This window comes from Cyclopterus lumpus, chromosome 7, assembly GCF_009769545.1.
Source record: "Cyclopterus lumpus isolate fCycLum1 chromosome 7, fCycLum1.pri, whole genome shotgun sequence".
NCBI classification, from domain to species: Eukaryota; Metazoa; Chordata; class Actinopteri; order Perciformes; family Cyclopteridae; genus Cyclopterus; species Cyclopterus lumpus.
In genome coordinates this window covers 1,885,950-1,901,666 of record NC_046972.1, presented here as the reverse complement: position 1 = coordinate 1,901,666, position 15,717 = coordinate 1,885,950, and the positions used below count along the sequence as shown (strand labels likewise).

Below are 15,717 nucleotides of genomic sequence, written 5' to 3'. Positions count from 1 at the left end.
TATTTCTTATTAATGTGCTCTCTCTCATGTTTCTTCCACACCCACACACACACACACACACACACACATAACACACACAGGCTATGGCGGCCTGAGCCTGTCCATTGAGGGGCCAAGCAAAGTGGACATCAACACTGAGGACCAGGAGGACGGCACCTGTAAGGTCACCTACGCTCCCACTGAACCAGGAAATTACATCATCAACATCAAGTTTGCTGACCAACATGTGCCAGGTGCTTACTTAAAGACAGACAGGGATTATGCTGCAATATGTCGCTCATGGAATGTCAATAGTGTCCCAGTGCATCTGCACGGTAGAGCATCTGATGTTAGGATGGCAAGTCCAAACTCTGTGTGTGTGTGTAGGGAGTGCATTCACAGTGAAGGTAACGGGAGAGGGCAGGATGAAGGAAAGCATCACCAGGAAGAGGAGAGCAGCATCGGTCGCCAACGTCGGCAGCCAGTGTGATCTCAGCCTCAAGATTCCAGGTAATTTCATGACTATTGCTTAAAATATGTAGGAGGAGTAGCAAAAAAACAGATTTGGACACAATTCAAAATGTCGGAAAGACAATTGAGAAGCAAATGGGCGTGGCTTAAATGGATAGATTCGTCTGGACCCGCAGATTCAGGAAATTCATTCAGTTTTGTGACTTCAAAGGTTCCATCATCACCATCTGGCCAAACTGCACCACATCTTTAGTCCACAGCAATACAGGCGCCTAGTGAAGTAGAATGGATGAACGGTTACAAACAAGTCAAAGTTCATAAGCAGTAAACTCAGTTCTCAGTTGAGTCCGGGTTCTGCTTCTCCCGTGTTTCTTGGTCTGTTATGACCACTCGTTTATGGAGACCAACTTTAGCGAGCTATGTCTTTATAACTGACTGACAGTTCTTCCACATTGTTCCATTGTCATATCCAAATGAAACGCTACATAGCTTCACTGCATGTGTTATGACCCAAACCTCCAGAGATCAGCATCGCGGACATGACGGCCCAGGTGACGAGCCCGTCTGGCCAGGTCCACAAGGCTGACATCATGGAGGGAGAGAACAACACCTACTGCATTCGCTTCGTCCCCACGGAGACCGGCGTGCACACCGTGTGTGTAAAATACAACGGTGTGCATGTGCCTGGCAGCCCATTCCAGTTCACTGTCGGCCCCCTCGGAGAGGGCGGGGCTCACAAGGTCCGTGCCGGAGGGCCGGGCCTGGAGAGAGCAGAAGCAGGAGTACCAGGTTGGTGTGGGGGTTAGGATTATTAGTCTGTGTGTTCTTCTACACCGCACACCTGACTCGTGTTTTGTGTGTAGCTGAGTTCAGCATCTGGACGAGGGAGGCTGGCGCCGGAGGTCTCAGTATTGCTGTGGAGGGGCCGAGCAAGGCTGAAATTGCCTTTGAGGACCGCAAGGACGGGTCCAGTGGAGTGTCCTACATCGTGCAGGAGCCCGGTGAGAGACGGGGGGCTTTATGCATGGAGGAGAATCACATTTCTCTTCTTTAGTGCAGGTTTTCACATTCTTTTCCTGTTTTGCCATACATGTTTGTTTTGTGTGTGCCGAGGAGGCCTGCCACTGTTTTGGTATTGCTGTGACTATTGTAGTTTGTGACTGGACGCCCGTACCCCTGCAGGAGACTACGAGGTGTCGATCCGCTTCAACGACGAGCACATCCCCGACAGCCCCTTCGTCGTCCCCGTGGCCTCGCCGTCCGATGACGCCCGCCGCCTCACTGTTGCCAGTCTTCAGGTGAGGCTCTGAGACATACACACATCCGTGTGCACACGCCAGGCCACAGCACCCCGCCTCCAATGCAGCAGCAGCAGCAATATGTTCTGCGTTAGTGTTGGTAACAGTTTTACAGGTTGTCATAGTTTCAAGTATAAAACCGAGAAGTGGATGTTTGAGCAGGCCAATGTGGTTGTGGTTGCCCAACAGCTGCTGCTGCATTGTTAGGCAGTGCAAGGGCTTCTGGGATACTAGAGGACTGTGTGTGTTTCTCGTGCCTCATTCTAAAGGCTGCCAACAGCCTCCCACCTCTAACAGTGACACGGGGCGCTAAAGGGTTAAAGAGGTCTGACATGGGCTATTTTTCTTCTGTCTCTCTCCTCACTTGCACACAAACAAAGAATACTGTGGAAACATACTCTTCTGGCAGAAAAAGAAAACAAATGGATGGAGTACAAACGTTAATATTTTTATTTCACCCATTTCTTTTCTACATGTTGAGTGAAAATGATTAGATACTAAGTAAACATTTAAATTCTAATAATTCATCAAAATGTGACTTTCTCATCATGTCAATTTACCACGAGTATTTCTATTTTCATCTTGCACGACTTTCCATCTATTGTTTTCTTCCCCTGTACAACGCTGACGTTCATACATTAGCAGTACAATACAGACTCCGCCTCCACGTGTACACACACATACAAACACACAGGTAAACGGTCCAAACGGGCTCCAAACGGGCTCCTTCTCACAAAAGAAGTCACTTTTTCTATCTCTGTTCTTTCTCTTTGCTTTCCTCTGCCTGTCACTGCACAGCCCTCCTCTTTAGCCTTGTTAGCAACCTTCAGGTGAGGTAAACAGTAGCACATGTGGTCTCAAGACCATACTGTGGTGATCTCGATGCTCTTAAGTGGACAGTATTGAGTATTGGCTGTTACATAATGATGATGCAGTGTTGAGTGTGTCAGTGTGTGTTGTCGAGCAGGAGTCGGGTTTGAAGGTGAACCAGCCGGCGTCGTTTGCCGTCAGCCTGAACGGAGCGAAGGGGGTGATCGACGCAAAGGTCCACAGCCCGTCTGGAGCTCTGGAGGAGTGCTGCGTCACTGAGATAGACCAAGGTGACCACAGGGATGGAGTCCAGACTGAGCACACTGAAGGGATCTTTAACGTGTTGCTGGACATGAGAACAACTTGTCATTCGCCTCTCCCTCCTTCCTGTGTGTCTAGATAAGTATGCAGTCCGGTTCATCCCCAGAGAGAACGGCCTCTATCTGATTGATGTGAAGTTCAATGGAAGTCACATCCCTGGTAGTCCATTTAAGATCCGAGTAGGAGAAACGGGCCAGGCCGGAGACCCTGGGATGGTGTCGGCCTACGGGGCAGGACTGGAGGGAGGCACCACAGGTAACGTACTGCCCCTCTCAGTCCTACTGAACCTTACATGTGTCCCCATCCTCTCCTCAAAACTCCTCTCGTTGTCCTCCAGGAACTGCGTGTGAATTTGTGGTGAACACAAGCAAAGCGGGCCCTGGTGCTTTAGCCGTGACCATCGACGGGCCCTCCAAGGTCAAGATGGACTGTGTGGAGTGCCCCGAGGGCTACAAGGTCACATACACCCCAATGGCTCCTGGTAACTATCTGATTTCCATCAAATACGGCGGCCCCTACCACATCGTCGGAAGCCCCTTCAAAGCCAAGATCACGGGTGAACAACGCGTTTATTTCTCTACAACGAGCTCAAAACCGAATGTAAATCCCCCCGAGATCAACTTCCACTCTCGCCTCCATCTCCCAGGTTCCAAGCTCGTGTCCAGCCACAGCATGCACGAGACCTCTTCTGTCATGGTCGACCCTGTGACCCGGGCCATCAGCTGTTCTCAGCAGGGAGCTCCTACCAAGTCCGATGCCAGCAAGGTCATGGCCAAGGGCCAGGGCCTGACCAAGGCCTTCATCGGCCAGAAGAACAGCTTCAGTGTTGACTGCAGTAAAGCAGGTGTGTGTCATTGTGACGTTAAGAAGTGCGTTCTATCTAACTGTGACCTAATGTGTGCATGCATGAATGTATTTTAATTAGTTGTGAAGTGGGAGGTAACCTTTTCTGGAAGAAGCAAATATCTCGTTCAGTTTTCCCACAGACTGTTCTGTGACTCCCAGTTGAAGCACTTGTATGGCTCGACTCAACATGAAATTCATCAGTCCAAAATATGAATAACTGGTAAAAGGTCTCTGGTTCTCTGCTACAAGATGCATTATGGATAGAAATGTCCAAGAATAAAATAATTTCTAGCTCGTCGTTCACGGCAGGCAGAAGTTAAAGAAAAACATAATATGCAGCTTAAGTCTGTTAACTTTTGACCTTTCTTTATTTGTTCCTCTGATTGACCTCTACTTTATCTCCGTGGCAATGGCGGCTGAGGCTCATGGGTATTGTGATATTAAACATGAAAGAGTTGAATCTCCCTCAATTCCCTTACAGTCAAGATGGGGGCAAATATAACAAACAGGGAGTTGTTCATCTCGTATTGTGCCTAACATTTAGTGGATCATAATAATACCCATATTGGGTAGATAAGATGAAGATAAGATATGTACTTTATTCATCCATATACAATACAATAAAAAAACTGGTCCAACAGACTGGTAGAACCTCTCCAACATCTCAGAGCAGTGGTCCAACAGACTGGTAGAACCTCTCCAACATCTCAGAGCACTGGTCCAACAGACTGGTAGAACCTCTCCAACATCTCAGAGCACTGGTCCAACAGACTGGTAGAACCTCTCCAACATCTCAGAGCACTGGTCCAACAGACTGGTAGAACATCTCCAACATCTCAGAGCACTGGTCCAACAGACTGGTAAAACATCTCCAACATCTCAGAGCACTGGTCCAACAGACTGGTAAAACCTCTCCAACATCTCAGAGCACTGGTCCAACAGACTGGTAGAACCTCTCCAACATCTCAGAGCACTGGTCCAACAGACTGGTAGAACATCTCCAACATCTCAGAGCACTGGTCCAACAGACTGGTAAAACATCTCCAACATCTCAGAGCACTGGTCCAACAGACTGGTAAAACCTCTCCAACATCTCAGAGCACTGGTCCAACAGACTGGTAGAACCTCTCCAACATCTCAGAGCACTGGTCCAACAGACTGGTAGAACCTCTCCAACATCTCAGAGCACTGGTCCAACAGACTGGTAGAACCTCTCCAACATCTCAGAGCACTGGTCCAACAGACTGGTAGAACCTCTCCAACATCTCAGAGCACTGGTCCAACAGACTGGTAGAACCTCTCCAACATCTCAGAGCACTGGTCCAACAGACTGGTAGAACCTCTCCAACATCTCAGAGCACTGGTCCAACAGACTGGTAAAACATCTCCAACATCTCAGAGCACTGGTCCAACAGACTGGTAAAACCTCTCCAACATCTCAGAGCACTGGTCCAACAGACTGGTAGAACCTCTCCAACATCTCAGAGCACTGGTCCAACAGACTGGTAGAACATCTCCAACATCTCAGAGCACTGGTCCAACAGACTGGTAAAACATCTCCATTGTCTTGCTGCACACAGATTAGAATTAATCTCCAGATGCTCCGGTTTAACATGAGACCAACTATTTCAATATATGTCAGTTTTTGAGCCACAATAAAGGCAACAAACTACGTAAGGCTTCTTTTTTTAGCCTAGCCTATTGCCGGAGATGTCTTTTGTTCCTGAATCAGTTGTTGATCACCTGCAGTCCATACAGCCAGTTAGGAGGAGGGATGAGTTGGCATGAACAATCCATGGAATAATGAATCCCCTCAACCACCAGAGGTCCTTGAGCATGTAGTCATAAATGAGCACAAGAAAGATGAGGCTGATGGGTCCAGTAGCATAAGAGAATAGCTGTGGACAGACGGACACACACACACACACACACACGGCATGATCGCCCCACAGCCTACGCCTGGCGGGTATGACCGTTCAAACTGGCGTCTATACTCACGTTCTCCGTCTCTACCCACAGGTCGTAACATGCTCCTAGTCGGTGTGGATGGTCCAAAGGTCCCCTGTGAGGAGATCCTCGTGAAACATCTGGGCAACCGCTTGTACAACGTCAGCTACCAGCTGAAAGAGAAGGGCGAGTACATCCTGGTGGTCAAGTGGGGAGACGAGCACATCCCCGGCAGCCCCTACCACATTACTGTCTAACCACCAGCTCCACCATCACAAACCTAAACCACTGTTTAACACAACTGAAAGTCTATCTAGTCTAACCGATCATTGTTTACAACTCAAAGTTGCTCCTGTTACAAATTAAGATTTCTGGCTTTTTCTGTGTCTTATCACTATTTAACCAACTAGAAAACAAAGCTTCAGTGTTTATCCTCAGCCAGATATCTGTGTTTTTCCCACCAGTTAATATTTTAAGTCCTGAATCTCCCAAAGATGAATGCATGGACACGTATTGCTCTCTTTCTGATCAATTTCTCCATTCCTTGTTTTATTCTTCTGCCGAATCGTATCATTGAGTACATTTAGGGATGAAAAAGAGGTTTTAACTAGTCTAAACTTGTGTACAATGATAGGATAGCTTAGCGTAGCATTGGATGGAAGGTTACTGTTTACACTGGAGGAGCTTCTCTTGCATACAGAAACGATGGATTTAGTTTTGTATGAACAGTCGCAGGACTTGAACCGAAGTAATGGGCCTTCTTGACCCACGTGAGCGGACACACATTTGACACCAGGTCTTGAATTGTTCGTATAAAAGTCCGATGAACTGTTAACTTATAACCGGCCACTTCAGCACGTGGTTGTCATGGCGCTCTTTGACTAACCAGGCTGCTGTTGGATCCAGGTTAGTCACTGCTGGTCTTAAAGTCGCGATATGGATTAGAATAGGGAAGTAATAAAAGAGGGACACATTTCACAGTAGCTTACTGGTGGCTTGTCACACGTGCTCAGCACCACTGCTGCTGTTTTAATGGGACACAACATGTGATCTTCATCAGGTTGTAAAACTCACAAAGCGTCCGATTCAGAAACCTACGTCAACAGTGACATGCGATGCGCTTGTGGTGGTTCACCTTTGAGTGTGGAACTCTCTCATATACACAATAAAAGGTTCTTAAAAAGGGAAGTTTCTAACGTTGTGCTGGACGGACGGGCTGAAGATGAAGTTGTGGGTTTAGTCACGTCCTGATCGACCAAAAAACCAAAGACAACAGCTGTTGCTCAATGTTTATCTCTACCCCCCCCCCCCCTTGTCCTTCCAGCTCGCTTTGTGCATAGTCTATCTTTCAGAACAAAAAATAATACTCTTTTCCTAAATAAAAAAGGCTTTAAAGTGTTTGTAAGACAGTATTTTGATACACAATAAAGTTGTCTAAGTATTTTTCTGTCAATCCAATGTCTGTTTGTTTTGTGTTTTTAAACTTTGTCCGGTTCACATTGAAGATTCTAAACTATGACAAATGTGAAACCGGTGAATTGAATCAATGTTTTTCTTTAAATGTGAAGTTATTGCTCAGCACACAGTTGCCTTGTAGTGCTGTTAAGTGTGCGACCACAGAGGTTTCCACTGGTTTCCAGTGCACCACATTACGGGTCTGCAGCCACCGCCCTTCCTGGACAACTCCAACTCCTTATTAGGCCCGACTCGATTCCTCCAGAGGGCGATGCAGCAACACGCCTTATGAAGCCTTTTGTTTTAATGACATCATTAGATTACTAATGGTTTGGTTTGTACACACTGATGTCAAAAATATAAAAGAATATAAAAGTCAAAAACAGGCCTTCAAAGCATTGTTTATGATCATACTCCTGGTAACTTTTTCTTCTTCTGAACATGTAGGACTTCAGAGTAAGGACTCTTCTCATTCTTTAACTGGTATTTTTCATTAAAGTTATATTAATAAATGTCTAAGTTAATGTTGAATGTTCCACATTGATCCCAGTATGTTAAACATTCACATTTATTCTTATGTGCCAGTAAAACAAAATCCAAAGGATTCAGAAATATAATATATTTTGGAAGTTTGTTGGTTGAACATTATTCATTTCCAATTAGTATTTTAAAAGTGAGTACTACATTCGGGGTTATGAAAAGTGTGATTAGAGACAATGGGTCCTTTTGGCGAAAGCGGTTAAAAACCTACGTGCTGGCACGATGTTATTTATCATGAAACAACGAGTTTTAAAAAGGTGTAGTTGCACTGGGCACGAGAGGCCACTATATGGGCATATCCCCAAGCTCGAGTGGGAAAGGAACAATACTCATGCCGAAGCCTTTGGCAATGAAGGCGGATGCCACAAGTTTGATGCCGAGTGGTATTTTTGGTTGCTGTCTGCCTTTATTCTATGGAGACAGTAATAATATAATGTACACTTTATTTATCCCCATGGGTAAATTATTCTCTACATTGGACCCATCCTTAGTTATTAAAGAGCAGTGGGCTGCAGTGAAGCGCCCGGGGAGCAACTGGGGGTCCAGTGTCTTGCTCAAGGACACTTCAACATGAACTATGGGGAGAGTGGGGATCCAACCGGCTACCTTGAGGTTACGGGACGACCACTCTCCCCATACTCTCCCAAATTTGAAATTACACACCTCGTTGGATCCCAGCATTGGTATAATATAATCCAAACAGCTGAGAACCATAAACTGATTTAAGGGAGTTGTACTGCAGAAAATGTCTGACTGAAGAGGATATTTTGCTTGTGTGTTAAAGGGAACAGGTTATTTGGATCTTAAGAGGATTACCAAACACGAGAGCAGCAGGACAACACGGTGACATTGGACACGCTCTAAGGAACACATGAGAACTCAATCTCTTTCTTCCAAAACAGAAGGAATTCAATTCAATTCAGTTTATTTTGTATAGCCCAATATCACAAATTGCAAATTATCCTCAGAGGGCTTTACAATCTGTACACATACAACATCCCTGTCCCAGGACCTCACATCAGATCAGGAAAAACTCCCCAAAAATAACCTTTCACAGGAAGTGTAAGAGGTTAGCGTCTGCAGTCATTTGTCAATAATGGTTGATATTTGCTGTTGATTTATTCATTGATGTAGATTCCTCTTCATCATAGGTGTCTTTTTATTTAATTTGACAACCCTAGAGAGTGAAACAGATAGATGATAGAGATGTGAACACTGCACATTTCACGACAGCACAAACTGCATAAAACATGAATACATTTCACTGTTTTTCTCTTTAGTCAGTACATGTTTTATGATAGCAGTTTCTCCTCAGTACTAATAATAATTACTATCAATTAGCCTACTAATAGGCCTACTTCTAATCATAATGATCTGGAGAGTAAGCTGCCGTTTTTTAGGTCCTACGCATTTACATGTTTCAAAGGCTAAGGCATTAAGATACTTTGTAAATAGGTACCAGAGTGCATGAAAAAGCATCAAACTAGAGCTTGTTTTTGACCATAATCTTGAGGAGGATCCCTCCTATCTACAGAGGTCCAGTCTAAAGTCCCCAGCATCGGCCCACACGGCCCTGTGTCCCATCTTCTCCCTGAGGGCAAGCCGTGTTGACTTACATTGGGCCACCATAAGGCCATTTATCATGTTCTATAGCATGGGGCATCCAAGAGAGCAGTGATCTATTTCTGGGGAATTGATATGACTTTATATGTCACATATTATGTCTTCAACATGAACTTTACAGAAGAAGTGCTCTCATGTGTCACAGTATGCTATTCACATGAACTATGCTATAGCTAAAAGCAGGAGGCAGGAGGCAAAACCCGAGGCAGCGAAATGGAACTCAGCCATCGTCCCTTCGCCAGCAGAACCCTGTGAGTCCTCGGAGGATCGGAGGTGAGTTCCACCCTCCGCCTGCTCGCCTCGTCCTGCTTTCACGCACATTGTCAGCCCACAAGTCGCGTCCTAACCCTAACCCTAAGGTGAGTGAACGGATCTATCGTCCTCTTTTTGGAACTGCTTGCGTTTGCTGCTCGCGCCACATACTGTACATACAAATAACAAAAAAACGCCCAAATCTCTGCTCCTTTAACTCGGCAGCATGTGTAGCGATCACATTATTGCAATATAAATGGGGTTTAGGGTCGAAATGTTTGCTTTGACACATTTTAAACTACGTAAAGTAGTTTGCGCTCAGAACGTTTTTTATTGAAGTTTTCCAGCCGGATGACAGGCTGGCAGTTTGTCTGTCTGTCTGTCTGTCTGTCTGTCTGTCTGTCTGTCTGTCTGTCTGTCTGTCTGTCTGTCTGTCTGTCTGTCTATTTGACCTGTCTCTCTGCATGTCCCCCAGATGTCTTTGAGTGAGAGAAGTGATGAGGAGATCAGCCAGCTGCTTGCTGAGTACGCCATCAGACATGGACCCATCGTAGGTAAGACGGGTCACTCACGCCTTACTTTATGAGTACGCCATATCATTTTAATGTTTCACATGATGAAACTCCTTACATTTATATTATTTCATTTCTGTCGACTGCGTTCAGGATACTGAAGCACTGTTAATGTGTTTGTGTGAACATAGACTCCACTCGAAAGCTGTATGAGAAGAAGCTTGAAGTGGCCATGGCGAGTGCTCCAGTGGCCCCCTTGTCTGACAAGACCTACTACAGGGAGGAAGGTAGGCGCCGTCACAGGATCTGTGTGTCACCTACTTCCTGGTTCCTGGTGGGTCTATACATGTCCGTGTAGGACAGTGGTTCTCAAACTGTGGGGCGCCGAGGTATTACAGGCGGGGGGCAGTGCGGAGAACTTCACATATTAAAAAAGTACGTGTAAATGTTTACGCTACGGTTACGGCGTTCACAGGTTACGCTTGCGCATGCGCGATCGCGACGTCCAAGATCCTTTGCGACTCCCGTGTAGCTTAGTAGCTTAGCTAAATGAAGAGCTCGTTAGGCTTCTGATCAGTTACCTGACAGAACACGGGCTGAAATGGGAGAGTTGTGTGGGTTTCTGCACAGATGGTGCGCAGACCATGGCAGGGAAATTGAAGGGCTTTCAGGCGCTGATCAAGAGGGCCTCTCCAAATGTGCAATAGACACACTGTCATTCACAGAGAGGCGCTAGATGTGCCGTGAACTACATGAGGTTTTAACCGATGCTATCAGCGTGGTCAATTAATAAAAACAAGACCCCTGAAAGCACGACTGTTTTCCACTCTGGAGAGACGGGAGCGGAGCCTTCAGCTGTTTCACAACGAAGCTCGGTGGCTCTCACGAGGGAAAGTGTTGTCGCGAGTCTTTGAGCTCAGAGACATTAAACATCCGTCATATGCATGACATGTCATACAGGACAGTACAATATAATTGAAATTGTACACATATTATTCTGCAAAGAGGAGGTGGACTCAGTTCATCATTTATTTATCTTTTACACATGCATATACTTTTTGGAGTCAAATTTATTAATTCAATTATAATAATTAATTTGCAGGCAAGTTTTCTGATGAAGAATTTCTGATGAAATTGGCCTATCTCAGTGACATATTTGGAAAGCATAATGAATTAAATCTTCATCTTCAAGGCAGAGACGAGCACTTTCCTCAGCTGGCAAGATTAGTGGTTTCACTCGGAAGCTGGAGATGTGGGACAGATCAAGGGAATATTGATCCCTTTGAGAATTTGAGTGAATTTGAACTAATACTAATACAGCTTGATGGCTCACACATATCTGCATTAAGTTTGTTTTGCACCAGTTGCATGTTATTGTTTTGAAAATATATTTAGTGTAAAACTCTTTATTGCCAAATATTTGAACTTGTTTTATTTAGTTTTTCACAGGTTGGACGTTATTGTTATTATCTTGAAAATATATTCAGTGTAAAACATGTTAATTGCAGCCACAATAAGCTATTTGCCAAATATTAGTTCTTTATTTGCTTTCTCAACTTTATTTGCATTGTTCTAACAAAGTGATTGCAGTTTTTATTTGTATTTGTCTGATGGAGCAATCTGGTTTAATTAAAAGTGATTGCAATTTTATTTATTCTATTATTTGAAAAAGCACAGATGGAGGAGTCACAAAAAACATTTTGTTACAATTTTGTTCGGGGGGTGGGGCCCGAACATTTTTCTTCCTCCGAAGTGGGGCGCGACAGAAAAAGTTTGAGAACCACTGGTGTAGGTGCGTGTGCGTGTGCGTGTGCGTGTGCGTGTGCGATGAGTTGTTGACAACAAAACCCCAAAAATGTATTTATGTCGACCCACTGGGGAAAGTGCCAGTCCAGCCGTGAGGGTTAATTCGGGTGCCCAATCTAAAGGAGCACCCTGGCTCCTGTTGTTGTTCACTCTGAGAACGGTTCAACTGGAAGCAACCGACCAGTCAATGTGTTGTTTTTAACACGGCTCCAAAGAGAATCAGCAGTAGAAACCGTTATTAGAAGTTTACATGCAATACACCGAGAGACGTACCAGCAGACAGCTCCGCAGCAGAGCAGGGCTGAGGCCTCTCCCCCTGAAGAACACGTTCCTCATGTCCAAGTCATGTCAAGTCTTCAGGGCTTGAAGGATGTTAGATCAGGTGTTCAGAACAGACATTATGAGAAGCCTTCTAAGACTGTAATACCTGGCTTGGACGCGTATTAACGCTTTTTTACGATAACACCTCACCTCTAGCAGCGATGCCATCACCCTCATCTAGGATTATTACGAGGGTGGTGGCACCGCCGGTCATAATAGTTTATAGTTATATTTGGTGCTCAAAAAACAGTTGTCTCTCCCGCTTGCTACACAGACCAAGTTCTTGCTACCACTGACAAGTTCTCTTCATTAAAGAAAGTCAATTTAATAAAACAAATACAAACTCATTCAATTGGATGAATCACTTTAATTGAATTGCACATTGTGACATATTTATTTAATTTAGGGAGGTGATGTCATGAACTATGACAAGAGACAAATAAACGAGTGGTATTTAAGGGTGAACCGCTGAAGTAAAAGTCATATTTATTCCCACCCTGAATACACTCCTCTTCCTCATTATGTCGACCATGTTTGTGAACGTCTCCCCTTGTCTGTCCTGAAGCTTCAAACTATTCCAAATCTGTTAGAATTACAGGCCAGTTTGTAAATATGAACCACGTCATCAGGAGGTGTCACCTGCCATCTTTTTGTTTGGTTACAGCAGAGGAAATGACCTACATCACATACCACAGTGCGGTGAGTCCTGATGCCGTTTCCTGTGTTGCTCTAAACTCCTCTGCTCCGTAAATAATCTCTCAAACTGTCCTGCTTTCATTCCCACAGGTTAGACAAGATTATGACATGTGAGTACACTTTTAAAGTACACTATATATGTATATATGTCTTGTCTTCAAATGTATCTTCCAGACATGAACAATCTTTCTCTGTATAAATCAAGCCTGTTCCAAAAACAGTTTTTTTTTTTTTTTTTTTTTATGTCACTTTTTTCCCCCTGAAAGGTTTTTTTCTATTATTTGTGAGTTTTTCCTGATCCGATGTGAGGTCCTGGGACAGGAATGTTGTATGTGTACAGATTGTAAAGCCCTCTGAGGGGAGTTTGTGATTTTGGGCTATACAAAGTAAACTGAATTAAATAGCAAAGCATGTGTGCTCTGTGATGAAATAATTGCCCTCCATCCTGGTGAAAACACTGATGTTTGCATGAATGTAGGGAACCCTGATGGGTCCTGGTTTGGGAGTCCGGTCACCCGACACAAGAGTCTACAGACACGTTAGCAGCTACATGCTAACATGTCAACATCTGGATGCCAACTATGCTAATGGTAACATGATGGGAACATAAAAGGCATTACCAAGAAGTATACAGCAGTGTAACAACACTGGGGAGTACTGCCAGGTGTACTGCAGTAAAGTACACCTGGCAGTACTTTACTGCAGCGGTGGTTACTTTGTATTAGTGTTTTTAAAATGTCGCTAGATTGAAATTTTAAGTTTTCGTCCATTCAGGCTGAAACGAAGAGGCAATATGGAGCCAGATGAGGACGAGGAATCGGACCAAGAACCAGAGTGAGTGTGTTGTATTAGCAAAGCGTGTGTTTGATCACCAGGAGTGAACTCAACAGCAACACATCATAATCATCATCGGCTAAAATCAGTAAACGAATCCCACCACAACGTCTCCCTCTGCCTCGATGGCCCCTCTGTTCCTGCTTCCACACATAACCCTCTCCTTTGAACACCACGTCAAGCACATCACTTAAAAACACACCCGTCTAGGCCCCTCCCCCTCCTCTTAAGGCGTAGAAACACTCATCCTCGTCTTCATCACCTCTCAACTGGACTTCTGCAACAGCATCCTGTACGGCACATCCACCAAAACCATCAACAAACTACAATACATCCAGAACTCAGCTGCTCGTGTCCTCTCCAACCAGAGATCACCTCAGTCCACCAGAGACCAGATCCCCCTAATCCACCAGAGATCACATCACCTCAGGCCACCAGAGACCAGATCCCCCAATCCAGCAGAGATCACATCACCTCAGTCCACCAGAGACCAGATTCCCCTAATCCACCAGAGATCACATCACCTCAGTCCGCCAGAGATCACATCACATCAGGCCACCAGAGACCAGATCCCCCTAATCCACCAGAGATCACATCACCTCAGTCCGCCAGAGATCACATCACATCAGGCCACCAGAGACCAGATCCCCCTAATCCATCAGAGATCACATCACCTCAGTCCGCCAGAGATCACATCACATCAGGCCACCAGAGACCAGATCCCCCTAATCCATCAGAGATCACATCACCTCAGTCCGCCAGAGATCACATCACATCAGGCCACCAGAGACCAGATCCCCCTAATCCAGCAGAGATCACATCACTCCAGTCCACCAGAGACCAGATCCCCTAATCCAGATGAGATCACATCACCTCAATCCACCAGAGACCAGATCCCCTAATCCAGCAGAGATCACATCCCCTCAATCCACCAGAGACCAGATCCCCTAATCCAGATGAGATCACATCACCTCAGTCCTTCAAGATCTCCACTGGTTCCCCAAACAGCAAACAATCCAATACAAAGGCCTTCACAACCCTGAACCCCTGCATAACATTCTGACCTCCTGCACCGACATGTTCCCACCCACAACCTCAGACCCACTGACCCCAACCTCCTTACCCCTCCCCCCCCCTACTCTGTCCAAGCATCGGACCTGGGGGGACAGGGACTTCTCCATTGCTGCCCCCTCCCTCTGGAACTCTCTCTCCATCACCTCAGACATTCTCCATAACTCTAAAACTCAATTATTTAAATCAGCTTTTTACCCGTGATGCTAGTTTACTATATTTGTATTTAGTTTCTCACTATTGTCATCTCTCTTGTTTTACATGGTTGTTGCTTCTATTGTTTCTGACTTTACCATGTAAAGAGCCTTGAGTACCTTTTTTAAAAACGCTATACAAATAAAATGTATTATTATTATTATTATTATTATTAATAATAAATATCCTCTCCCCTCCTGTGCTTCAGGCCCCCTGTCCAGATGGCCAACAGAACAGCCAATCACAGCGCAGTGCGATCCCGGGCCGGAGGTGGCGCGTGGAAGGGGATCCGGCTGCTGCTGCTGTTAGCGGTGTTGGCAGCTGGCCTCTACTACGCCTACTGCCAAGTGATGAGGAGGGAGGAGATTCCCTCTAACATCCAATGATCTGATTGGTCGGCAGAGAGAACACACAGTTTGACCACATCGACTTTTAAATGCTCTCTATTTCTTAGTGTCACCACGTCACTGAAATAAATTCATCTTGTATAGTTCAAGTTTTGCGTCTCTGAATGTTTATCTGTTATGAGATTAAAGCTCATAACAGATGTTTGTGTGTGTATATATATGTATGTATGTATGTATGTGTATGTATGTATGTATGTATATGTATGTATATATATGTATGTATGTGTATATATATATATGTATGTATGTGTATATATATATATATGTATATGTGTGTGCGTGTGTATATGTATATATATATATATATATATATATATATATATATATATATAT

The 15,717-nt window shown here is 44.9% G+C and overlaps 2 protein-coding genes across 7 annotated transcripts in view; both read left to right on the top strand.

Annotated features, from left to right (window-relative positions):
• The window catches only part of flna (filamin A, alpha (actin binding protein 280)), a 47,884-nt gene extending 40,759 nt beyond the window's left edge, over window positions 1–7,125 (top strand). For all 5 annotated transcript variants that reach the window (XM_034537322.1, XM_034537319.1, XM_034537318.1 and 2 more), the window contains 10 exons: window positions 81–233; window positions 367–489; window positions 973–1,239; window positions 1,314–1,451; window positions 1,633–1,748; window positions 2,716–2,848; window positions 2,958–3,134; window positions 3,217–3,435; window positions 3,526–3,723; window positions 5,745–7,125. In XM_034537322.1, coding sequence (XP_034393213.1) covers window positions 81–233; window positions 367–489; window positions 973–1,239; window positions 1,314–1,451; window positions 1,633–1,748; window positions 2,716–2,848; window positions 2,958–3,134; window positions 3,217–3,435; window positions 3,526–3,723; window positions 5,745–5,929 — 1,709 coding nt within the window. In that variant the 3' untranslated portion in view covers window positions 5,930–7,125. The remainder of the gene's footprint in view (window positions 1–80; window positions 234–366; window positions 490–972; window positions 1,240–1,313; window positions 1,452–1,632; window positions 1,749–2,715; window positions 2,849–2,957; window positions 3,135–3,216; window positions 3,436–3,525; window positions 3,724–5,744) is intronic.
• A 2,323-nt stretch (window positions 7,126–9,448) lies between these two features.
• emd (emerin (Emery-Dreifuss muscular dystrophy)) lies at window positions 9,449–15,473 on the top strand. Of its 2 annotated transcripts, none has more exons than XM_034537324.1 (7): window positions 9,449–9,563; window positions 10,018–10,096; window positions 10,246–10,341; window positions 12,846–12,880; window positions 12,968–12,987; window positions 13,652–13,711; window positions 15,186–15,473. In XM_034537324.1, the coding sequence occupies exons 2-7, from the start codon at window positions 10,018–10,020 to the stop codon at window positions 15,361–15,363; spliced, it is 468 nt and encodes a 155-aa protein (XP_034393215.1). In that variant the 5' UTR covers window positions 9,449–9,563; the 3' UTR covers window positions 15,364–15,473. The 2 variants fall into 2 exon arrangements, with proteins under 2 accessions (XP_034393215.1, XP_034393214.1); XM_034537323.1 differs by having other exon boundaries at window positions 9,481–9,649.
• Window positions 15,474–15,717: the final 244 nt, after the last annotated feature.